Source organism: Amblyomma mixtum, chromosome 4 (genome assembly GCF_055824585.1).
Source record: "Amblyomma mixtum isolate Tamu chromosome 4, ASM5582458v1, whole genome shotgun sequence".
In the NCBI taxonomy this organism is placed as follows: Eukaryota; Metazoa; Arthropoda; class Arachnida; order Ixodida; family Ixodidae; genus Amblyomma; species Amblyomma mixtum.
Genome location: NC_143015.1, coordinates 97,696,483 through 97,722,451, shown reverse-complemented (window position 1 = coordinate 97,722,451; position 25,969 = coordinate 97,696,483). Strand labels below are relative to the sequence as shown.

At 46.9% G+C, this 25,969-nt stretch overlaps 2 protein-coding genes across 3 annotated transcripts in view; both read right to left on the bottom strand.

Annotated features, from left to right (window-relative positions):
* Nucleotides 1–9,928, bottom strand: part of LOC149347541 (uncharacterized) — a 29,132-nt gene extending 19,204 nt beyond the window's left edge. For both annotated transcript variants that reach the window (XM_089585606.1, XM_089585607.1), the window contains exon 1: nt 9,437–9,928. In XM_089585606.1, the coding sequence (XP_089441732.1) occupies nt 9,437–9,569 (133 nt within the window). In that variant the 5' untranslated portion in view covers nt 9,570–9,928. The remainder of the gene's footprint in view (nt 1–9,436) is intronic.
* On the bottom strand, nt 9,782–25,292 carry LOC149347540 (uncharacterized). The gene is made up of 7 exons (XM_089541596.1): nt 25,170–25,292; nt 22,235–22,359; nt 19,951–19,971; nt 17,303–17,347; nt 15,181–15,216; nt 10,584–10,607; nt 9,782–9,795 (listed from the first exon to the last, which is right to left on the bottom strand). The coding sequence occupies exons 1-7, from the start codon at nt 25,277–25,279 to the stop codon at nt 9,782–9,784; spliced, it is 375 nt and encodes a 124-aa protein (XP_089397722.1). The 5' UTR covers nt 25,280–25,292.
* Between the last annotated feature and the right edge of the window lie 677 nt (nt 25,293–25,969).

Below are 25,969 nucleotides of genomic sequence, written 5' to 3'. Positions count from 1 at the left end.
GGCGCCATTTCTAAGCAGCACCCGCATAAAGTGTTAGCAATGGGCGTCAGTAATATCCTGGCGCCATCTCTCATCAGCGCCCGCATGACTGTGTTACCAATGGGCGTGAGTACATATCGTGGCGCCATCTCTCGACAGCGCCCGCATGACTGTGCTAGCAATGGGCGTGAGTACATATCGTGGCGCCATCTCTCGACAGCGCCCGCATGACTGTGCTAGCAATGGGCGCGAGTACATATAGTGGCGCCATCTCTCGACAGCGCCCGCATGACTGTGCTAGCAATGGGCGCCAGTAATATCCTGGCGCCATCTCTCGACAGCGCCCGCATGACTGTGCTAGCAATGGGCGCGAGTACATATAGTGGCGCCATCTCTCGACAGCGCCCGCATGACTGTGCTAACAATGGGCGCGAGTACATATCGTGGCGCCCTCTCTCGACAGCGCCCGCATGACTGTGCTAGCAATGGGCGCGAGTACATATAGTGGCGCCATCTCTCGACAGCGCCCGCATGACTGTGCTAGCAATGGGCGCCAGTAATATCCTGGCGCCATCTCTCGACAGCGCCCGCATGACTGTGCTAGCAATGGGCGCGAGTACATATAGTGGCGCCATCTCTCGACAGCGCCCGCATGACTGTGCTAACAATGGGCGCGAGTACATATCGTGGCGCCCTCTCACGACAGCGCCCGCATGACTGTGCTAGTAATCGCCTGCGTGACTGGGCTAGCAATGGTGTGAGTACATATCGTGGCGCCATCTCTCGACAGCGCCCGCATGACTGTGCTAGCAATGGGCGTGAGTACATATCGTGGCGCCATCTCTCGACAGCGCCCGCATGACTGTGCTAGCAATGGTGTGAGTACATATTGTGGCGCCATCTCTCGACAGCGCCCGCATGACTGTGCCAGCAATGGGCGCCAGTAATATCCTGGCGCCATCTCTCAGCAGGGCCCGCATATGACTGTGCTAGCAATGGGCGTGAGTACATATCGTGGCGCCATCTCTCGACAGCGCACGCATGACGCTCGAAGTAGGACCACGTGCTCGCCGTGCTGCTTTGCGATTCGTGTCAGATGGTTTATTTTCTGACGCATTGAATAGACTTCTGCAACAAACACTTCACCGAGTGAGCGATCTGACGCAGTAAGCAGGGTATAACCTGAAGAGTTTTACCGGCCGCTGCAATAGTGGTGCTGCTAAGTATTCGGACACGAAAAAGAAAGTCACAAAATCAACGCCGCAGTTTGGAGAAGAGTAGAATTTTTTTTTTTAAGCCGAATGCTTTCACGCTTCTGAGTGCCCTGAACGTTGCAAAAATGCTACCGTAGCGGTCGTCATTGTACCGGAGCCGCATGATTCCCCCTCCAGCGACAGGCCGACACTAGAGGCCGTTCGCTCCAGTGGCCGTTCGCTCACGCCTAATAGTAAGCACCTTTAGCATATCGTGTAACGTGTTACCGGTACCGGAGTACCGGGAGCACGCGTGCAGCCAATGCGCATGCGCGAATTGCCTTGACGGCGCCAGATGGGGCCAGCTACCCGGCAACTGCGCTCGGGCCTGCATCATCGGAACCAATCAGCGCGTACTCACCACCGGTGGGCGGGCTCCCGGTACTCCGGTAATGGTAGCGGTAACACGGTACACGGCATGCTAAAGGTGTCTACTGACTCTGGCACGCAAGTGGCAGCCACACTACCCCCTCTCCACATTCTTCCGACATTGGCGGCAGCCATTATGGTAACGCCTCGTTATATTGTGCCGTTTCTGTGCAGGCCAAATTAATAGCTTCCAAGGCTGGCAACCTGTATCTTTTTAGATCACGTGATTATCATCATTGCCATGATAGCCGCTATTACAATGAGGCTGAAAATCCAGAATTCTTATTTTATTTATTTTTATTTTATTTCAAGATACCCCTAAAGGCCCTTTTCACGAGGGTATTACATAGGGGGTGGTAAAAGCTTCAATTTTAACACATAGAAGGAACATTAACATGAGTAACAGGGCAAAAAAAGCAAGAAAAGAGCAATAACTGGTAGTCAGCAAGAATCGAAATGTGGCGGAACAACAAGACACAAAATAAACAAAATAAAAAAACAAGAAAAGAAAACACAAGGATAAAAACAACGGAATAAACAGAACGAAAAGCAAAACTCGAACACATTGCGGTGAGCAGAACAGAACTAGAAGAAAACTACACATGGCTTTGATTTTTTAAAAGTTCATGAAATGATGTCGCATTCGTTTCAGTTGCGATTGTGTAAGGCAGCCGGTTCCAATCAATAATGGTTTTGGGTATGAATGATTTAGCATAACTTGAAGTGCGACATGTGATGCGTTTGATTTTGAAAGGATGGTCACGGCGTGGAAACACTGCTGAGGGTAAGTGAAAGAAATCGTCGTGAAGCAACGGATGATGGTAAATTTTGTGAAAAAGTGTTAAGCGAGCCAGTTTACGACGATGGGAAAGGCTGTCAAGTCCAGCACGAGCTTTTAAAGCCGTGACGCTAGTAAAACGTGAGTAGTCAGAATATATGAAACGAGCAGTACAGTTTTGCAGGGATTCTATGTTATCTTTGATGTAGGCTTGATCTGGGTCCCATATGGCGGAAGCGTACTCAATTTTAGGTCGAATTAATGTAATATAAGCAAGTTTACGCACATGCGCCGGAGCATGTCGAAGGTTACGTTTTAAAAGGCCAAGAGAACGGTTAGCAGCTGCTAGAATCAAGTTAATATGATAGTTCCAGGTTAAGTCTGATTGAAGGTGAACTCCTAGATACTTGTAAGTGGAAGTTGTCTCAACTGTTATGTCATTAAGAGAGTATGCGGTTGGTATGCGATAAGAATTTCTAGTAAAGAAGATGAGCTTTGTCTTAGAGGGATTTAGGGTCATAAGCCACAACTGACACCAAGTGTTAATAGAATCGAGGTCAGTTTGTAAGGATTGTCGGTCACAGTCATTTCTAATGGTTCGATACACAACACAGTCGTCAGCAAACATTCTAATTTGTAAAGAAATGCAATTTCGCAAGTCATTAATAAATATTAGAAAGAGCAGGGGACCAAGCACACTCCCCTGAGGCACACCAGATGTGACATGGCCCATTGTAGAGTTAGAACCATTAACAGAAGTGAACTGAGCGCGAGATAAAAGGAAGTCTTTAATCCATGCTAGTACCTGAGGGTGAATATTAAGGTGCGATAGCTTGAGAAGTAGTCTATGGTGGGGAACCCGATCAAATGCCTTTGAAAAATCTAAAAACAACGCATCGACTTGAATTCCGACATCTAACGAAGTAAATAAGTCGTTAGTAAATCCGGCGAGCTGAGTGTCGCAAGAAAATCCCTTGCGAAAACCGTGCTGATATTTAAATATGATGTTATGATCTTCAAGATAATGAATGATCTGAGTGTGTATGACATGTTCAAGGAACTTAGAGAAAGTGCAAGTCAATGATATGGGTCTATAGTTTAGAGGATCAGAGCGGACGCCAGATTTGAAAATTGGAATTACTTTGGCTATACGCCAGTCGTGCGGGATGGAGCCAGAAGATAAGGACTGAGAAAAAAGTACAGACAAGACTTGGAAAATACTGTGAGATATGTTTTTTAGTATTTTGTTGTTAAAGCCCAGTGGATCCGCGCTTGTGGTAATTTTAAGATTACTTAACAAAGTAAGAATACCATCTTCCCTGATGACTATTGGGGGCATTGAATAATCTCGAAATGGGTTGAGAACTGGAGAGGTGGTGATGACTTCTTGAGTGAAAACAGATGAAAAGGCATTGTTGAAGAGCTGAGCAGAATGGACATCGTCCAGCTGGTCACCATCAGAACTTGTGAAAAAAGATTCGGAACGCGAATGAGGGTTAATTACTCTCCAAAACCTACGGGGGTTATTAGATAGCATGGTAGGCAAAACGTCATTATAAAACTGGCGAAGGGTAGTTTTAAGCATTTTTTGGTAGTTTTTATCACTTTGTTTGAATTTTTCCCATGTGTTTAATTGGTTGTTAGCAACTGCCTGTCTATACAAACGTTTCTTCTTATTATTAGCTCTTCGCAGCAGCCCACTGAACCAGGGCGCACTTTTGCTGCACTTAATTGTGATAATCGGTATGTGTTTTGTAATGAGGTTAATTAGAGTAGTTTTAAACACTATCCAGTTCTGTTCAATGGAACGGAATGTAGATTCAGCCAAGAACCGCCCCGAGAAAGAGGTTAATTCATGGTTAATTTGGTCAAAATTAGCTCTGCTATAACACCTGATCATCTTGGTGGTAGTTTTTCTTTCGATAAATCTGCAGTTGATGCACCCAGTAATAATGTCATGGTCAGAAAGACCATTAAGGTGAAATATTTTAGAACAAGCATCGGGATTATTGGTTAGAATCAAGTCAAGAATGTTTGCAGTGGTACCTGAGGATCGCGTGGGCTTTGTAATGAGCTGAGTTAGGTGAAAATCAAGACAAATCTGTAGGAAAGCGTGCGCATCCTTATCACTTGGAGGAACAGATAGTGTTTCCCAATTGATGCCTGGGAAATTAAAGTCGCCAAATATAATTAGGACAGAATTTGGAAAACGCGTACACACATCGGTCAGTAAGCGACAAAATTCATCTGCAAAGCCATCATACAGGTCGGGTGGGCGATACAACACACCAGCAATAATGTTCGTAGCAGTACATTTCAAGGAGACGAATACACACTCGAGAAAAGTAGAAGCAACAATTGGTATAGATATGAGCTCTTGCTTAATCGCGATAAGCACACCACCTCCTCTTCTGTTCTTTCTGTCGCAACGAAAAAATTTAAAACTTGATTCGCATGAAAGGATGTCATCATCTGAGATATAATCGGTAAGCCACGTTTCAGTTAGTGCTATTAATGAGGTTCCAGACGAGTCGATAAGGGAGGAAAGGGCATCACTTTTCGCTGTAATGCTTCTGATGTTAGTATATAGGAAGCAAATGTTATCTAAACACTTCGGTCCCGGCAAGATTGGTATCGCACGATCGGAAGCACCATGATGATTTGAATCTTGTCAATTGGTATCAGTGTTTTACAGTGACAGCTGTTGAGAGCATGCTTCCCAGTTCTACAGCGTACGCTTTGGCGTAACACTCCACGCTGACTGGTCAGCACGCAGTCACGTCACGAGTGACGTTTCTGCATCATGCCACGCAAAGTGGTCCGAACGCAGTGAGACCACGGATGACAGCATTGTGAGGTCAGGCGCGCTCTACCAGAGAAGTGCGATACTAACGAATGAACAGTGCCATATATTCCCCACTGAAAACAGTTGTCGCTAAATATCGCGTTACACATGGGCAGAAGTCCTGTGAGTGTATTTTTAAATATCAGGTTAAAGCCTTCTGTTTGAAAAAAATGTCAACGCTTGTACACTGCAAACATGGATTACCCTATAAGGGAATAAACTGTCCTCTAGCTCACTCTCTTTTAGGGGCAGGGGTAAACTTCTCACAGAATGAAGCAAAAATTAAGCAAGATGTTCCTTTTTACTCACATACAGGCGTATTCATGTTTATAGTGTATTCTGCCGATATCCCGGCGAAGATTTCTATCACTAAATATGCGGAACGTCTACTTTTGGCAACAGAGGACTATTTTCAGCTCAGAGCGGTGTTAGCAATGGAAGGAGACTTAAACGCTTCACTGCTGGTCTTGAGGTTAGCAATTCGAGAATATTTAGAACTCGGTTAAAATCTACGAGGACTTCTCATTTTTTGAAGTGGAAATGCGTTCCCTTTGCCAACGATAAGTATTCCGTATTTTTAGTGAATAATATCTACCCGAAGGCTAGGTGAGCATAGCCTGCCCCCTTTATGGAGTGCTTCAGAGTACATTGTACTCCGTTTTCACTCCCTTGTAGGGTGACTCTGGTTCAGAGTATAGATCCAGCGATTATTTCATTGTTGTTTTTTCTTCGCAAGCAAACATTCCGGTAAGAAACAAAAATATGCTTAGATTGAACCTCCGGAGGCCACACTATGACAATACCATCCCAAGCAACACAGATAATCGCCCATTATTTGAAACGTACTGGTAAATGTCGGTCCTATAAGGACCACTGTGAAACCATCCATTTCCAACATTGGGTCGATTACTTGTCTGCATGGGATGATGTCTCAGCACAGAGTTATTATGTTAACATCCTCTGTCAACGGCGCTCTTCCTGTGCTGCTTTCTCTGCTGTCGCTAATGAACAGCCCGTCATCAACGTAAGCTACAGTTGGTTCAGTGCATATGAACAGAGGCTGCATTACTGAAGAGAACTGCTTGCCTCTCGCCAAAAAATTGGCAGTGGCTTAGCTCGGCTATGCCAGGATATACTAGCGAAAGCGAGTACAACGACGAGGCAAGCGGTGTGACGTCATATCAAACGGCAGCTCCGCGGTGAGGCGCGCAGTGTGACGTCATGCCAGATTGCTCGGCGAGCGCGCGGCGTCCGCCAGCTGCGGCGGTTGCTAGGCAACGGCTCAAGGTCGGTCTCTGTGCCTCCTTGGAGCACTGCCACCGCAAAATCGCTAGCTCGTGGCCAATGTAGCTTTCGCTACAAAAATGGTGCGGTGGGAGAAAAGAATATATTTTCTAGTCTAGAACTCATCACAAATGGAAGACAAAAAAGTAATGGCGATTACACGCGTGGTAATGCGAATGATGTGCGCTAGCCAAGGAGGCAGAATAACGTGCCCATCCCGTTCATTCGTCGTCGATACTTATCACTCAACCTCGCTCGCAGGTTTTAGTGCTTTATGTGCGCCGCCGCTTAGAGCCACATTTCTCTTTCGTGCTGGCCAATGCGCTCATAGTGTCTCGCTGCTTTCGCTGTTGGCGCGCGATAGCGATTGCACACTCCTCATTTCATTGGCCGCTTTCTCACCTTTGTGTGCGGCAGCATCAGGTTACCGCGCACTCATCAATTATGGACAAAATAATTTTTTAAGCAGGGAGCGCAGTTTCTTTCATATATTGCAATATTTCACTACGACAATTATTATATCCGCTGATCTCCCGTAGGCAGGTTTGACTTTTTTGCTATTAAGGTTTTTGCTATGGTCAAAAGCGTTCCCCATTGGTTTCCTATGGCAGTCTTAACTGCTCGATGCGAGCGATGGAAACACTACAAAATAAAGATTTTGCTGCATATCGGTAGAATAGACCATTACCTTAAATATTTTATATAGCAGTACCTTAGTTTACAGATTCCCCTTACAGATTCGCCATGGTTTTCGGACGGTAGTCACCTTAGTTTTAAAGAAAATGTTAGCTAAAAGCATTTTGGGCTTAATAGATATTCATGTCGAACATTCTTGGATAAAAATTCCGAATATCGAAATATTGTAAGGTACAGTTATGGAAATTTTGACGGTAATGGTTCATTCTTTTGATATGTGGCAAAATCTCTATTTTAAAGTTTTTCCATCACTCAGTTTTTTTTTCCATCAAATAGTTACGACTGCCATAAAAACCAATGGGGAACGTATTTGACGACAACAAAAACTTTCATAGCAAAAAGAGCAAGCCTGGTACAGGAGGTGCGTATATATATTGACTTTTATGTAGGGGTGTGCGAATATTCGAAATTTTCGAATATAATTCGAATATTATATTTTTAGTGTTCGTATTCGATTCGAAATCCAAGTATTCGTGTTGCTTCGAATATTCGACACGATGCGAATATTCGTATCTAGCCGAATATTCTATGCGAGCACCGGCGTTCATTTCGGTCCGCCAGTCCTATTGGCAGAGGCAAAACAACATGGCGGCGCCCAGAGCAATGCGTAACGTTGGGCCATGCAGTAGCTGACTGCACTGGTGAGATTTGTGGCTATACCTGCGAAGCTGGTATAGTCAGAGCAGTGCACGAAATACCTCCCAATACGAGTCAGTTCAGTGCCAATTGAGAGGACATTTTCTGTGGCTGGAGAAGTCGTTTCAGCTAGAAGGGAACTACTTCTGCCTGGCCATGTGGAGCAGCCGGTTTTCCTTCACGACAGCCTTTTATGTTCACCCCAGCAACGCACTTTTGTGTTTATGGCAAGCTAGCCTTGATCAATGCTGTGTGCTAGCCATCTTCTCTGATATTTCTAGTCTTCTAAGAACAATGTTCGAGACTTTGATACATTTTGTGCAGCCACACACACCTTTTGTGCTCATTTCATCACTGATAGTTGAACTGTGTGTAAGGAAGAGAGTTGGAGTTCGATGCCCCAGCAGCTAGCGCCAACGAAGGCGAGGAAGAAGATAGGCGAAGCCGACGAAGTTCGGGTTTTGCGCTTGCGAACGCTGGCCTGCTGAGCGGCACCGCTGGGACAAGGACTGTGCCCGTCCACGCTAACTGTGCGAGTTTCCACATTACACTTGGTGGAGGTGCTGCTTGTTCTCCCCGTGGACCTACGCCACGATGCCCAGGCTACAAGGCTCTACCACGACGTCCGACACCTCGGTCCAACCTGCCCAGCCTGTCCTCTGTTCTGGTGCCGTCCGTCAGCGCGACCCGGCGATCTTCAGCGGCACTCACGACACTGACGTAGAAGATTGGCTCGCCTCCTACGAACGCGTGAGCGCATACAACAAATGGGATGACGTCGTTAAGCTCACAAACGTCATCTTCTACTTGACCGACGTCGCCAACTTATGGTTCCGCAACCACGAGGCGGATTTTACTACCTGGGCGGCTCTAAAAAGCAGCCTGACTGACGTTTTCGGCCGCCCCGCTGTCCGAAAACTTCGCGCTGAACAACGGTTGCGAAGTCGTGCCTAACAGAACGGCGAGAACTTCACAAGTTATATCGAGGACGTCGTTGATTTGTGTAAGCGGCTCAATCCATCTATGAGCGAGGCTGACAAAATCCGACACATTCTGAAAGGTATTGTGGACGATGCGTTTCAAATGTTGGTGTCTAAAGACCCCCAAACCATCTCCGACGTCGTGTCTTTGTGCCAGAGCTACGACGAGCTCCGCAAACAGCGACATGTCACCCGCCGTACCACTTGCTCGGACGCCACCATTTCGAGCTTGGAAGCAGGCAGTCCTGCCCACGATCAGCCGACACTTCTTGAGCACATCAAGCAGTTTGTGCGGGAGGAGGTGGCTCGTCAATTATCGCTGGTTACCTCCTTCCACATTACATGTGATGTTCTTGGGTGCTCAAATAAATGTTTTGTAGTGGTTAAATGCGTCTGTCCTTGATTATTCGATATTCGATTCGATATTCGGAACCAAGTATTCGTATTCGAAAAATTTGGTATTTGCACACCCCTACTTTTATGGTGAAATCTCACAATACATGAAAAAAATTGCATTCATAAACTTTTTTCTGTTAAAAAGTGCTTTTGTTCAGAATTGTTGCGTATGTATACACAGGCTTCGCCGCAACAACCGCTGTTTGTGGGAGAGTCTTACGTTTGAGCGTCTTTTGGGTAAATATGAGAGGTTCGTGGTTGATTTTCTTGTCGTCGAAGTAAGTGAACGCTCGGATGTAGACGTAGTCCGTACATTGGTCCGGCTTTTCCCAGCGCAGGCGATGGCTGCGCATGATGTACTCGAAGACACAGATGAGTGTGAAGTTTCCTGCGAGCAACGGGCGCGCGTTGGGTCGTGTCCGCTGTGTGTTCTAATGGCCCACTACGTGCGCTGATAACTAAACTTTTATCAGCTAAAATATTGTACCAACTTTCAAATCCAGGTGTCGCCACCACTAGCCGTTTCCGCAAGCCACCTGTGGTGACAGTTGTTCTTGCGTGCAAATCACTTAGGGTAAGCTGCACCACCATACACTCTCAAACGGTAATCACGAAGTGCCTTTCGGTCTTGACGGTCACGAGTCTGAACTGAGTGGCGGAAACACTTTTAAACCCGATTTTCTCAACAATTATTGAGTCTTTTGTTGCAGTCTTTTGTTGTTTGTTAGAACTGTTCGGAACTGGAACAGTTTGCCATCGAGCATTGTTTGTATCACATCTAATGATGCATTTTTCCATGCACTGCAATAATTGTTTTTATACCTATAATGAAGTCTGTACCCCCCCCCCCCTGCTGTAATGCCCTGCGGGCGATGCAGGCAACTAATAAATAAACAAAATAAATCAAAGGGGCCAGAAAATTGCCATTGAACTTACTACTACGAGAACAAGAATTTTGCCATTGAACTTACTACTACGAGAACAAGAATTCGATTTATGAAGTAGCAGAGTGTAGCAGACGAAACTAGCGGAGAGGATTTGGTGAGCTTGCGTGAACTCTGGCCGATTGCCCCGCTTATCGCAGTTAGATAGTTCTGACACGTTACGCAGTCGGCGATAGCGTGATTCTAGTGAAAATCCCGAAACCTGCACATAAGAAGACTAGACAGCTACTGCCTATTAAATATTCTGAAGGGAGAGGTAATTTTCTCAGCGCCAACATGGAACTTCGCTTCGAAAAATGGCACTGTAAGAAGATTTAAGGAGATTCTTCCCCGTGAAGAGCGCGAAAGAAAGCTCAGGGTCCAATCGTGACCGTTGCAAACCTCGTCTGCGAACACTATGCGGGCTAAGGGTGTAACACTTACGCGTTGGTTTCCCGGGACGAGGAGCTGAAACAAAGACGAAAGATGAGCTTGAATTAGTGCATTGAATCTCACAGCTTGGCACTGGGTACGCTGAGCTCTAATAAATATAAAGTTGTCAGTCGCTTAATTACCATTACCGGATGACATTGCGATAGCACTAGGTCTTTTAGCTGAATTTGACTGCGTCTAATTGCCAGCAATTTCGTCTGGTTTGCTGAATGCTGGTCTGACGGCGCTTCCACGCGCACGGATGGAAGATGGAAAATGTGGCTTCCAAGCCACAGCACTATAGACTGCCAGTTTAACAGGAGGACTGCTAAGCTGCTGCGATGACGCATTAGTCTCAAGCCCTAGACAGCAGAACTGATCGGTTCACTCTGCCGCGTGTTCATATCCCGCTCCCCTCCGTGGTGGCTCAGTGGTTACGGCGCTCGGCTGCTGACCCGAAATACGCGGGTTCAATCCCGGCCGCGGCGGTCGCATTTCGATGGAGGCGAAATGCTACAGGCCCGTCGACTGTGCGATGTCAGTGCATGTTAAAGGGCCTGTGCCCACCCCAGCGCAGCAGACACTCTCTACCTCTCTTTGAGCGAGCCTCCTCTCCTTCCATTCCCTCCTCGAAATTCTTCTCTCCCGCTCCTCGTCGAGTAGGCTCGGCAAGGCAAAATCACCCCTTCTTTCTCCGGTGTAAGCCGGAGGCGTGGTGTCTGTGGAGTGCGTCACAGGGCGACGTCATGGCCCCGCCTTCAATAGAATTCTTTTCTTGGTTTTTGCATTTTCTCCGCACACTGAACGATCGAGAGGCGCGATCGGCTCGACCACCTAGACTTATTAGCGAGCGCATCCTTTCATACATCTGTTTGTCATTCCCAGTTAACGAGCCACCTTTTCATTTTCTTTTAGGCCTCCCCACCGTTTCACGAGCGGAGGGGTGGAAGTCGGTTGTGTTCGAAACACACGGCGAAGCGCGGACCCGGCAACCGCCCGTTTGCTTTTCTCCATGCGTGTTTGTGTTCTGTCTGTTTGTGTCTTTTCTCCGCTCCAAAGCATATGTCATTCATTGGAGTCAAGGCGTACGCAAGATGCACGAAAGATAAGCGGTGTGTGTGCGGAGCAGTCAAGTGGGCGAGCGAGGGAAAGGCTCTGCTGCACTACTAATTAAAACCTTGTTTTGGGGGGCTCGCATAGAAGAAAAGAAACTGAGAAGGGAGCGCGCACGCAGAGCGTCTCGTGACGTGATCACGGCGGGGGGGAGGGGGGGGGGCGAACCAACTCCCTCAGTTTTACTATTTTTTTACTTTTTATGGCTAGGGTTCAAGGCTGTCGCCGCACGCTCCCTCCGCAGTTTTTTTTGTGTTCCTTCATGCGGGTTTGTAGGCATGAGCCAGAACAGAAGGCGCTGCGGAAAGCCTTGTGCAGACGACGCGACGCCAAGGCTACGCCCAACCTTCTCCCGTCAGTCAGAACGATGCACCAATGGAGTGCCTTTAGCGAAAGTAGCCCCCCTTGACGTCAGCGGGGAGCAGAGTAGTGGGCCGGGCCCGTTTTTGAAGCAAGGAAAGAACGAACGGGCTTTGATTTGAATTTTCGCAGCTTTTCGGGGCGCGCATGGCTCTAGTATTTTGCAGAGGTTATCTTCGATGCCTCATCTATGCAGTGGGCTTGTTTTTCAAAAATGTCCGGACCCTGGTCAGTGGCCCTTTAAAGAACCCCAGGTGGTCGAAATTTCCGGAGCCCTTCACTACGCTGAGTCGCTTTGGTACGTTAAACCCCCATGATCCATAAACCAATTATCCGTCCTTGTGACATCATTTTCTTTCAGGAAATGAGAGAATTATATTACCGACGACACAATTGTTTTTCCTGACTAGGCTTTCAATTCTATAGCATTAAGATGATTGCCCTTTAATCTGATATCTCACTGTGAACACTACGACTCGAGGGCGCTTTCTCAGTCGTGCTAGCTAATGATTGTTAACGTGCCGCCGCAGTGGCTCAGTGGTTATGGTGCTCGGCTGCTGACCCAAAAGGCGCGGGTTCGATCCCGGCCATGGTGGCTGAATTTCTTTGGAGGAGAAATTCTATAGGCCCGTGTACTGTGCGATGTCAGTGCACGTTAAAGAACCCCAGGTGGTCGAAATTTCCGGAGCCCTTCACTACGGCGTCTCTCATAGCCTGAGTCGCTTTGGGACGTTAAACCCCATAAACTGAACTGAACTGATTGTTAACGTCTCGCTGCAGTTTGTATGATGTACATGCTTACTGTGATCATAACCAGGCGTCGTGCTCGCTGGCCTCGTGGTCGTGCTCGGAGTCGTGCGATTCGTCGGCCTGCTTGTAGCTGTGGTGCTGGTCTTCGTCGTCCTCGTGGTTGTGTAGGTCGTGCGAATCGTCGATCTCCTTGTGGTAGTGGTTCTGGTCGTCGTCCTTCTCGTAGTTGTGGAGGTCGTGCTCTTAGCCGTGGTCGTCGTTCTCCTTGGTGTACTTGTGGGCATCGTCGTCCTCATGGTACCAGTTGTCGACCTCGCCGTAGGTGGTGTTCTCGAAGTCGTCGCTGTTGTCTGTGATCTTGTAGTTGTTGCGCTCGACGGCATGGTTCGCGCTGTCGACGTCGTTGTCATTCTGGAAGAGGCAGTCGTTCTTGCTGGGCTTGTGGTCGTGCGATTCGTCGGCCTCCTTGTGATCGTGGTTCTGGTCGTCGTCGGCCTCGTTGTGATCGTGGTTCTGGTCGTCGTCGGCCTCCTTGTGGTCGTGGTTCTGGTCGTCGTCGGCCTCACTGTGATCGTGGTTCGGGTCGTCGGCGGCCTCCTTGTGGTCGTGGTCCTGGTCGTCGTCGGCCTCCTTGTGGTCGTGGTTCTGGTCGTCGTCGGCCCCCTGGTACCAGTTGTCGACCTCGCCGTAGGTGGTGTTCTCGAAGTCTTCGCTGTCGTCTGTGTTTTTGTAGTTCTTGCGGTCGACTGCGCGGTTCGCGCTGTCGACCTCGTTGTCCTTACGGAAGCGGTCGTCGGTGCGGTCGTTCGCCGCGTCACCGGACCCCGGGTAGACACCGGAGTACGTGTAGGGGGTTTTGGGAACGCGGAAGAACGCGTACTCAGGGTCGAAACTGGAGGCCGCCTCGTCAAGTTCCCGGTGCCAGTGCTAACCGGTCCGCTGTAAGTCCAGCTTGTGTTGGGATTTGGCGACTGGCTACCGTTGGCTACCCCAGGTGGCGTTGCTGTTCTTGGCGTGCTGCTTTGAAATGACCCAGGGCCGGTCGCTTATGCGACAGAAAAGAAAACAATCAGAATCGCTGAGTCATGATTACTTCCAATTCAGCGTGACAGCTAAAGAGGCCTTATGAGCGGTGAAGTGTGCCACTTCAGGCGCTGCGTCCACATTTGTGGACATTGCCTCAACAATATCAAATCCGCGCGTAAATGATACAGCGGCCACAAATGTGTACGCAAAAAAGTGTCCTAAAGTTTGAATATTTTTCCATCGAACATCTCAAGCCAGGCATGCGAAATGAAGATGGGCATGCACCTCCGTGGTTTACAACTCTTACAGTTCTGATGCGGCTTTGGCCATTGTGTTTATGCCTTTTTGATTTGCAAGCACGGATGCTTCAAAATGCCGTAGATTCACTCAGCAGTTTACATATCTACTCCTTACAACTCAGCCAACTCCAGCGAGTGAAATAAATATAACCGAGACCCGGACGCCACTGTTGAGCCACGATGCGGACTTAAGGTGACCTCATAGATATTGTATAACAAATATTTATCTGAGAGATGGTAACTTTTCGCGCACACTTGACATGTTCTTTACAGAAATCAAGACTGAGGATTCTTGCCCCTTTCCCCTTTCCAACTAAATAATAAATATCGCTTGGTTAGTTTACACCATGCGAAATGACCCTTTTTACGAGTCCTTGTTCGAAAGTCACGGCGTGTAAATCCCGGAATATCGACCGGTATCGCCCGCGAGTTTTAAGGGAGGACTCTGCGACGCCGCCATACGGTTTTCACTAAAATGACTCGCAATATCGCTGGTGACAAAAATGAGACGGTATGTTAGGGAAGAAAAGGCGTCCCCATAGCGCATCCATGGGTAAGTTTTCTTTCCATATGAAACAGACCTTTTTCAGCCCCGCCTTTTCGTACGGATCAACTCCGAAAGCTGGAGGAAGTGCCAGAATCGACGGTTTCCCCAGGTCTTCAATGAAGCAAATATTTTATTGCGAAAGCAATACTACTTGCACTTTCACGCCTTTACCGTGCCGCGGCCGTGACCACCATTGACCTTCATTTGACCTTGATTGCATTAGATTGGATTAGATTAGATTGGATTGGACTGGATTAGATTAGATTGGATTTGATTGGATTGGATATGAGTGGATTGGATTGGATTGGAGTGGAGTGGATTTGAATTGATTGGATTGCATTACATTGCATTGGATTGGATTGTATAACCGATGCATCACTACAAGTCTAACCACAAGCACCACCACCAGCTACACTACCAGCTGTACCATGGCGTAGGTACGGATATTGCTTTCGCAATTACCGGGCTTAACCAAGCTAAGCCACAGCGAATTTTTTCGAAAGTTAGAGCTCACCTGTGAAAGTGTTTGACGTTGTAGCAGCCGGATTCTCTGCGGGATAATGCATAAGAACAAAAATGCAGTTCAACGTGGATTGAATCTAGTTATACGAGCGAAAGCTCTGTTAAGCGTGGCCTCCACTGTCTCAAATCAAATGTCAAGGTCAGGCACCAAATGGTAACAGTCATATGATCACATTGTCATACTACCATAGCTTGAAACCGTTTATGAGCGCAATTTTTTCATATCATGTAAGATTTCACTATAACAATCATTATACCCGCTGATCACCCAACAGCAGTCTTACATTTTTTTTCTATTAAAGCTGCACTGGAGAGGAATCTGAACTCGCCTTTTTGCCGCGGGAAATCGATCTACACGTTCCGAGCATTCTTAGAAACTTCGACTTATTGCCCTGTGTGGCCGATTTCTCTAATTAAATCGAATTAACGTCCGGCTCCCGCCTTTATTTTTGAATTCTCCCTCGTACGGTGGGCGGAGTCGACCAACGCGTGGAGTGCCTTTCAGCCAACTCCGTGGAGGCTTTGCTTTCGCTTTATGTTGTTTTTTAGGTTTCCGTGAATAAATAGTTTCATTCGCAGATAATATAGCCGCAAAATAAGTCCGCAGAAATAAAAATACGCGCGGACTATTTGCTTCTGCGGATTACTACGTATTACTCCGCCGATGGCAGAGCGGCAAGCCGCCACGGGACTGGGTGAAAGGCACTCCGCGTGTTGGTCGACTCCGCCCACCGTACGAGGGAGAATTAAAAAAAAAGGCGGGAGCCGGACATTAATTCGATTTAATTAGAGAAATCGGCCACACAGGTCAATAAATAGAAGTTTCTAAGAATGCTCAGAACGTGTAGATTGAGTTCCCGCGGCAAAAAGACGAGTTCAGATTCCTCTTCAGTGCACCTTTAACGTTTTCGCTGTCGTCAAAAGCGTTTCTCGTTGGGTTTCTGTGGCAGTCTTAACTGTTCGAAAGCACTATAAAATAAGTATTTCGCAACATTCCAGAAGAATGGGCCATTAACTTCAATATTTCTATAACAGTATCTAACAATTTTCTGATTTAAAAAATTTTTGTCTGAGAATGCTGGACATGACCGGGAAAAAGCACATGGATCTTATTTGTGGACAGGTAGAGTGTGTAAAGAAATTATGAAAACTTTTTAAGCCAGGGCATAGAAGAGTTTAAAGATTATGAAGATGTCATCCTGATGTGACGTATGAATGCCTACATTGAAGAACTCGATAGGCACGCAGACTGCAGCCGACATTGTTATTTAATCTATGTAAAAAAAATGACCTCATCATCGTTAACACACCTGGAATATGTGAGGGGTAAATAATGTAGGAATCGGGAAACTGGAAGTCAACCGTTAGCTACATCATTGTCACCGAAGGTGTTTATGAAAAATTAAGAAAATGACCATGACCTTATTTCTCCCACATGACATTATGGTGCAGGCCTACCTGAAAAGCAGCATCACTGTCTAGCAGACAACCATATACCAACTTTTAGTTCCGACATTCAACGGGCGACGGAGACATTGTTGACCCCGCACGAAGCGGCTATGAACTCGACAGGCATTTCCACTGCATCGCCATCGGTTCCAGTGCAGCTTTTGTAAGTAATCTCAGTCGATTTCCCGTCTCTATTAGACAACGTGACAACAGCAATGCGGCGCTTAGCCAGTCTTTAAAAAAACTGGTGGTGGCTTAGCTCGGCTATGCCAGAATATACGTAGCGAAAGTCCTCAACTGTGAGTTGCGGCGCACACGAACTCTCTTTTTCAATCCTCCGATATGTTATCAGGCATGTGACACAGCTGGCGAAGCGAGCGGAGGCGAGCACTACGACGAGGCGCGTGGTGTGACGTCATACCAAACGGCGGAAAGGCGCGCGGTGTGACGTCATGCCAGATGGCGCGGTGAGCGCGCGGCGTCCGCCAGCTGCGGCGGCGGTTGCTAGGCAACGGCTCAAGGTCGGCCTCTGTGCCTCCTCGGAGCACCGCCACAGCGAAATCACAAGTTCGTGGTTAATGTAGCTTTCGCTAGAAAGACTGTTTGCAATGCCCAAGTATTGTCTCCGACATCGGCACCACGTGACCAGTAATTTTCGAACTTACTTTTTCCGCCCTTCCCAGGAGGCTTGTATGTGACTGCCGGCGACTCTGCAGAAACAAATGCGCCGGCAAACGACTAGTAAGCGACGATTGAAGGAGAAACGCTCGTGACGGACATGACATGAAAGTATAACATAGGCACAGAAAGTCCTTCTTTTCGGTTTAGAACCACTCGTAATCCTTACGCCTACATTTGCTCAAACATAAAATGTCGGCTATTAAAGGAGTATAAACACCTGATCTTGGTGGCATGTTTTTTCATCAGCAATGATTCGGAGGACACTACTATGTAGGAATCAGCACGTGGCATTCGCCTACGACCGCTAAATGATTTATATTCGAATTTTTATGTCCTGCTGTTTCGGTTTCGGTTTCTATAGCCGAGTGATGACTGACAGCAGTGTGTTCTCATAGGTCACGTGAGGCATAAAAAAACCCGAATGTGTATATTGTGTACAGTGCGATGCACACTTAATGGGAACGCGTGCTTAGTATAGCACAGCGCTGGTTGCAGGTCAAGTTTAATACGGAGTCCTGCAGTCTAGGCTTGGTACGAGAGAGAGGAGGAGAAGCGGAGCACATTCATGAGTAATACGAGAGGGAACAAACTTTTTGCACGATATTGCTAATTGTCTGGTTATTTCTCCGCTAAATTTTATAATGGTTTTTGGATATTCTATGCAAAGAGGAAAACTATTTATAAAACACACAAAAAACAAGTATGGTAGGATACAACTTAAGTCTGCAGTGAAGCTCCGCCCACATTCAGCCTCCGCGCACAAAATTTTTCCACGACGAAAAAGTAGTCCCCTACTTAAACATTTCAAGTTACGTAAACAAGAAGCTTATCATAATAAAGAAATTATGAGCTCTAGAATTTTGATACCTGGATTGTTTCATGTAGTCAAACATTAAAAAGCTTATTTCGTTTACAGTTGCGATTGGCGAGCGGAGTAATGCAGGACGCCGCGGACTGCGGCCCAGTGTTAGAAACTGCTGTTTTTTTAAGTTGTATCCTACTATAGAAGAAAAGCCTTTTGATGTTTCAATGATGAATAATCCTCTTATTAAGCGTAGTGCCTCGCACATTAAAGCAGGATAGACAGCTAACTTTTGAGTGCATGCGTTTTCTTGTTTGTAATGATGCGTAAAGCATTACTATACATGGATTACCGCGTGGTGTTCTCCCAAGACCGCTAAATATTATATAATCGATTTTTTTCTCGTGATCTTTCGGTTTCCATTTTAACAACCGAACTAACGATGATTGTGACGTCAAAGTGTGGTCATCGGTCACGTGAAGCATGAAAAAACTGCAATATAATCGCTGCTTCTACATTTGTTGTCATTCCGGTTCTTCAGGAAGGCTGGCTTCGGCACAGTAGTGAATTAGAACGACGCAGCAGCGACTATGTCGCAGTTTTTCATGACTCACGTGACCTATAAGCGCACATAGACGTCACAGGCATAGTTCGACAGTTGAAACCGAAGCCAAAACAGCACGAGAAAGAAATTCGATTACCAATTATTTAGCGGTCACAGGAGAAAACCACGGGGTATTACATGTATAATGAAGCCTTATGCATCATCTACATTATTATAAATAATAATGCCTTATGCATCATTTACAAAGAGCCGCCGCGGTGGCTCAGTGGTTATAGTGTTCGGCTGCTGACTCGAAAGACGCGGGTTAGATACCGGCCGCGGCTGTCGAATTTAGATGGAGGTGAAATTCTATAGAGGCCCGTGTACTGTGCGATGTCAATGCACGTTAAAGAACCCCAGGGGGTCGAAACTATCCGGAGCCCTTCCCTGTGGCGTCCCTCATAGCCTAAGATGCTTTGGGACGTTACACCCCGCAAACCAAACCATTTACAAAGAACAAAACGCGCACAGAAAAAGTTAGGTGTTTATACTCCTTTATACGTTCGGTAGGTAAGAACTGGGAAGAACCAAAAGAACTTTCTTGAACATAGGGTGGCTATGTGACAGACTGAAAAGTAAACATTCGGACAGAATCGCCTAACTAGTTGGCAAAGCGCCCGTAAGAGAAATCTTTTGCTGTGTTGCATCGGTAAGAGCTTGTCTTGCTTCCAACCAAGACAACCGAAAAACCCGACGTCTCCGAACCAGCTCTGTTATCCCTCAAGAAGGAACCGAGCTGGCTCCGAAACGTCCTGTTACTTTATTTGAAATTTTGCATGGTGACAACGCCAAGAATTTTTCTGTAAACTTACCCGATATTCTACATTTATGCAAGTGTTTGCATGTTTCTATACTTCGACACATCGTTCAGTTCGTTTCATTTAACGTTCCTGCAAAAACTCCGCGACTGTTTTTTTTTTTTATAAACAAAACTGAATCGAGCGCTGCGTCACTAACAACATGCCTTACTGGAAAGCTTATCAATTTTCCCCGGTTCCATTGGCACAATGTACGGTGTTTTTTTTTCTGCATTATGAATTTAAAGCCGCTGCATTGGCTGTCCGTTTGCCTGTTAGCAGCCTGCGACCAAGGCAGCATTTTCCTCTGGCAGCAAGTATAGGCCATGGATCGCCGCATAGAATTTTGACACTTCTAAATAATAATAATGCGTCGCATAACAGAGGAAATAAAAGAGTAAAAGGCACGTGCATGTAGGAATTGCTTACTTGTGTCGGCCATGTTCTCATCTGAAACAGAATCCACGCCAAAATTACTAGTCGGAAATGGCGGTGGCATCGCGATAACATATGAATCAAGCCTTGTTTCAGTATCGAGTGCATATTGAGAGTATCCTATGAGTATCGAGGGTTCGGAGACTAATTAAGAAACAGTCTAAGACAGCAACAACAATTTCTCATGTGACGTAATCATTCTTCAAAAGTTTTCAGGCCTTTAGCCCAGAAATAAACTATTAGCGAGCTGTTAACGAGCGACGACCCACCATGATCACTTGAAGAGCGATTTTTGTATCTGGGAGTGAGGTTCACGTATTTTACTGCTAAGGTTATGATAGTTTTGTAATTTACATGGCCCTAACTAACTTTGTGAACTCTAATTACCATTCAGGTGAATAGTAGTCGTAGTGGTTATTTATTGAACATTTGATATGGAAGGCAAAAGAATGTTTGCTGCCCCAGCATCTGCTATCGCGGCTGGAAGCACCTGAGCTGGACAGGTGAATACAATGCATTGGTTTTGGATCTCTTGATTTATTTTACTGCGAGTTTGCCTTATCCTCCTAATATTCAGAGCATTCTTGTATTCGTGAAAACGGATAGATTCATACCACAAATGTTCCAAACATTATGCAAAGATTTCTTCCGCCTCCCCAGCACGGCACAGCACGTTGCTGGCCCCAGAGGTGGCGACAAAAGCCCTTTAAAGATTTTTCATGGAACGGAACTTTAATGCGCCCTATGTAAATTCCATAGATGCATGTGCTCGTGGTTATGTCGTGAAAGTGCATCACTTCATTCGGAATCATTGTTATGTAACACCATCATCGTTATCTCGAGTAGCGTGTCAGGTATATTACCAGGCTTAAAGGGCAACTGAAGCGGTTTTAGAATTCGATGAGTTTAAGGTTGCCGAATGTGCAAAATGTGCAGGTAAAGCCTGCGAAATCGTTTTGCTCTAGCATTTGAAATGGTGACGTAATCGCTGCATAAAGTCGTCGTCGGCGTTCAGCTTCACTGAAGTGCACAGCGACGGACAGAGGCCCCGATAATGACGTCACGTGTGACGGCACTACGTTTCCAGCGAAGAAACGGTTAATCCATGGAAGAAAACCGACGCCGTCGAAGGTGAAGCTCACGATGCATTGTTTGGCGCCATCTAACGACGCACAGCAGCATGCGGGCGCAAGCAGCGGACATCTGAAATTTCGGCAACAATGACGCCACTGCCGAGTTTCCTCGCACTCCTTCAACGTAGTGAGAAGAAGCCTAAACATCGTCGCGGTTTTAATCGACGATTATGTCACCATCTTAAATGCTAGTGCAAAAATACTTTGCATGCTTTATCTAGAAGCTTGATAGATTCGAATACTTAAATAACTTTGAATTCTCAAAAAACCGTTTCAGCTTCCCTTCAAGTTTCCAGTTTTCATTAAAGAATTCATCTCCCTCCAAATCCGGTGGCATGAGCTGATTAGATCCACATAGACCGTTTCTCGTGATAACGGTTGGTAACTGGCTGCCGCACAGACTCTAGACACCAGTCGCGACAGCCAGCGGCAGGAAGACCAAGAGCACTGGTCAGTCAGGATCTGCCGCTACGTTCCAGTAGCTCTGTGATCTTGGACCCTGAGTGGCTGACGCCGGATCCTGCTTTTGCAGCACAGCCCACACCTTTCATGAAGCAGTATGTTTTTGCTTCTTCCTGCGTATCTAATGCAGGACTACGAGGGAGAAGGGGCACGGCTTCACCACCGCGAGCCAATGTAGTGGTATGCACAGCCTTTATCGAAAGTGCACAGCTCAATGGCTTCGCTTTTAGGCCGTGTAGCGGGACTTCACCGGAAGTCCGAATATTCGGATCGATTCCACCGGAAGTCAGAGAATTCGGATGAGTGAGGATGATGGTTGCTGTCACGTTTCAGATATTTGAAATGCTGGCAATGAAAGGCAAGACGCACTGAATGGCCCAGAAGCGAATCAGGCGGCTGTACAGGTTGCTCGTACGCATGAATGAGAACGCATGATCCGCACAAGGCCAGTCGCTTCTCTACGAGCGAAAGGTACACATTTGCCGTTGTTCTAAGAAGTTTTCTTCTTGACGGTAAACGCACTTGAATCATGTTCAAATTCAGTGTAGAAGAAACAACGAGAGTATGCGGTCTTGTGTGCACAAACTGATGACTATCCTTTCAATTCGACGTAGCTGTGTAGACAGCGCATTGCAGTTCGCAATTCTTGCCAGAGTATTGGGTGACGCTCATTATATACTCACCAGTAGAGTAGCTGGAGATCAGGGAGAGGAGAATAATCATGATCACAAATAGGACCAGGATGCAGCAGCAGATGACGGGAACTACTTCGTCCGGATAGTCGTCCTCCTCGCTTTCTGGCTGCTCCCTTCAATCCAATCCAATCAATCGATCAATCAGTCAACCAATCAATCAAGCGATCGATCAATGAATCGATTAATCGGCCAATTTTCTGCTCATTCCGTAAATTAGTGAATTAATCAATAAATGAATAAATTAGTGAATTAAGCAGTAATTAGATCAGTCGACGATCAATGAATTAACGTGACAACAATCCAGAGAAGCGATTACGCTCGGTGTTGGTCCCAACGATGTCGAAGGCGACATAACATTCGTTTTAGCTATTGTTTCGCTTTGGGTACGCATGACATGCGATGAACATGTATTGATGGCGAAGATGTGCACCACATTTCATAATAGCCAGGCATTTTTCACTTCTAAGAGTAATAGCGTGGCCTGTGAGGCACGTCGTACAGTGGCCAGCGCTAGATTAATCCCGCCAACCTTCGAGCACTTTGACCCGGAACGAAATGCCAGTGCATGGTCGCATCTGCATTTCACCGCCACCCGCCCCGGTTGATCTCTACTCTGAGCCTGAGTGAGACGGGATCCAATCCCAGCAAAGAGGCAGCATTTCGATGGAGGCAAAATGCAGATGACGCCCTTGTGTTGTAGGGTGTCCGCGCGAGTTGGACCACAGTTGGACCACCTATGTTTTTTGTGCCATGTGTGTAGCGCTGTAGAATTTGCAGCCATTTTGTTCTACTTCAGCCGTGAGTTCAAGTATTAGTGTGTTTTTAAGTCAAGCCAGGATCTTATATGTGACCTGGCCTTCAACCCGCCTACTCGCAGCACGAACGTTTCAAAAGCACTACCTGGCACCGGCGATGACGACTGCTCTCCAACCGTTCAACGATGCTCGCTGTAATGGTTTTCAAAGAAAAACAAAAACCTAAACTAAAAGCAAGCAATCGTAAAACCTTGAAATTACATTGTGAAATTTTCGATGTTTATTTCCATTTTTTCTCGTCTGAAAAAAAATGGAAAAAACCGTTTTTTTCTAAAATTGCAGTTTTTTTTTTTTTTTCAGGCCTTCACATCTCTAGCCATCCCACGGCACATACCCGCCGCGGTGGCTCAGTGGTTGGGGTGCTCAGCTACTGAGCTGGAGTACCAGGGTTCGAACCCGAGCGCGCCGGCCGAGTTTCTATGCAGGCGCAGCGCACAAAGGCGCCCGTGTGCTGTGCGATGCCAGTGCAGGTTCATGATTCCAAGGTGGTCGAGATTATTCCGGAGCCCTCCACTATACGGCACCTGTTTTTCTCTTTCTTACTCTCCCACTTGCCTCCCTACCCACCGCCGAGAACAGAGAAGGTGCCCGCCGAGAAGTGAGACCGAAACTGCGCCATTTGCTTTCCTCAAAAACCACTAACCACAGCACACGGGCGCCTTTTGCGTTTCGCCTCCATCGAAACGCGGCCTCCACGCCCGGTTTCGCGCATTGCACAGCACACACAGAGGCTAAAAGAATTAGAAGAGAGCGAAGGAAAAATAAATAAAATTGATTTTGAGCGAAGAAAATGGAACTAACACATCTCGGTGAACAACTCAACCGAACCATGGGGAAATGAATGAAAGAGGGAGCGAAAGAAGAGAGGTGCCATACTGGTTGGCTCCACGCTTTAGGGCCGCAAGCGGGTAGCGTTACTAGGCGCTATAGACAATGCTTTATATTACACACAAAAGTCGCTATTTTCGCAGCAAACTCGAATAAATCTATACGACTGTTTCATAAACGCTTGCTTACAGTAAAGTTGCTTGCTTACAGTAAAACAATACTTAACTGAATTGTATACATGCCCAGGATGTGCGCCAAGTATCGTGTGTACGAGCAGGTATCGGTAACGACCCAATAGATTGGGTCAGAAGAAATGCTCGTGTCGAGAAGGGAAAAGACTGATAAATAGATGTATTCAGTGTGTAGAGAAATATTGTTTCGTTTGGTTTTATGGATTTTAACACCTCAAAGCGAATCGTCTCCTGCGAAATGCGACCGCCGCGGCCGAGATCGAAACCGCGTTTTTTGGGTCAGTAGCCGAGTACCATAACCACTGGACACAGTGCCGGCTCCTCTGTAGAGCAATCTAAGCGACGAAAGCACACCTACGTTTGCTCAAAGCGAGATGCATTTATAGCATTGGTTGATGGCATTAGACGTGATAATGAGGGTATGGCGATCCACGTGACACCATTCACAGCGCCCGAACAATGCGGAAAGTGCGATTTTTCGGTAGCGGCCAGCACAGCCGAGATTTGGTCGCGCAACCTTATGCTCAGCAGCTTTATTTATTTTATTTATTTATTTCAAGATGCCCCTAAAAGCCCTCTTCACGAGGGTATTACATAGGGGGTGATAAAAATTTCAACTTGAATACATAGAAGGAACATTAACATGTATAACAGGGCAAAAAAAAGAAGCAAGAAAAGAGCAATAACTGGTAGTCAGCAAGAATCGAAATGTGGCGGAACAACAAGACATAAAATAAACAAAAAAAAACAAGAAAAGAACTCCACAACCACCCAATGGGCTCTGCAACTGCACTGGACGTCCGCGGAACGTTCCAAACGTCCCCAGCATGTCCCATAGAGTGTTGGTGTCCACTGAGCATTGAGCCACCGCTCACGGCGCGGTTGCGGTGTCCACCGAGAGAGAGTGTTACTGCGTTTTTAATTTACTCATGAAGAGCTTGCTTTCGCAAGGGCACAGTTGTCGTCTTTGTAGGTGGACACCTTAACCACGCAGTGAGGGATTCCAAATGTGAATTACAGTTTCTGGTTGCAATCTGAGGGGCAGCGAGAAAGCGGTTTTGCCCCGCATTATAAATGATTTGAACTTACCCCTCCGGAGGGATGACTTGGCTGAGATCGCTGAACATTAAGGTCGGGTCGTCGGTCGCTACTGCGGGAAGAAAAGTGAAGGCCAGTTTAAGCCACGCCCATTTCGGCATGTCCACCCTCAGTGGATTCCAGAATTTCACTCATCAGAGACGAAGAATACGACCCCATCTGCCAAAATTGTCACCAGGGAGAAACCGCCACCCAGGCGCACATTCTCCGGGGTTGCGCGGTAACCCGCACCCTCGAACCATACTGCCATCTCCATCCCTCCTCAGAGGGCGAAACAAGACCATCCAAATGACATTCGTTTCATGGGCCCAGGAACTCGCCCCCACCTAGGAGTGGGTCGGTGGGCGAATGGGTGGGTGGTTAATTGGATGGGTGGATAGGTAGGTAGGTTAGGCAGGCAGGCAGGCAGGTAGGTAGGTGGGTAGGTAGGTAGGTAGGTAGGTATAGGTAGGTACTATCGGGGACAATAGTTTGCGGGACGCGAGTTCTTGGCAAAACTTTTATAGTAGCTTCACCTCGTTACCAAGTCGCCTGATATTGTTGCCAAAGGAAGGAGAATTTGGGCATTTAATACCTTCATACAATATCAGGTGTCTGGATAGCGGGGTGGAGCTACAATAAACCGAACTCGCATCCCGAAAATTTCTGCCCCCGATAGTAGGTAGGTAGGTAGGGTGGGGTGGGGTAGAGTAGGGTACGGTAGGTCCGGCTCAACTAGGCAAGGCAGGTAGGTAGACAGGTAGATAGGGTGGGGTGAGGTAGGGTAGGGTACAGTAGGCAAGGCAAGGCAA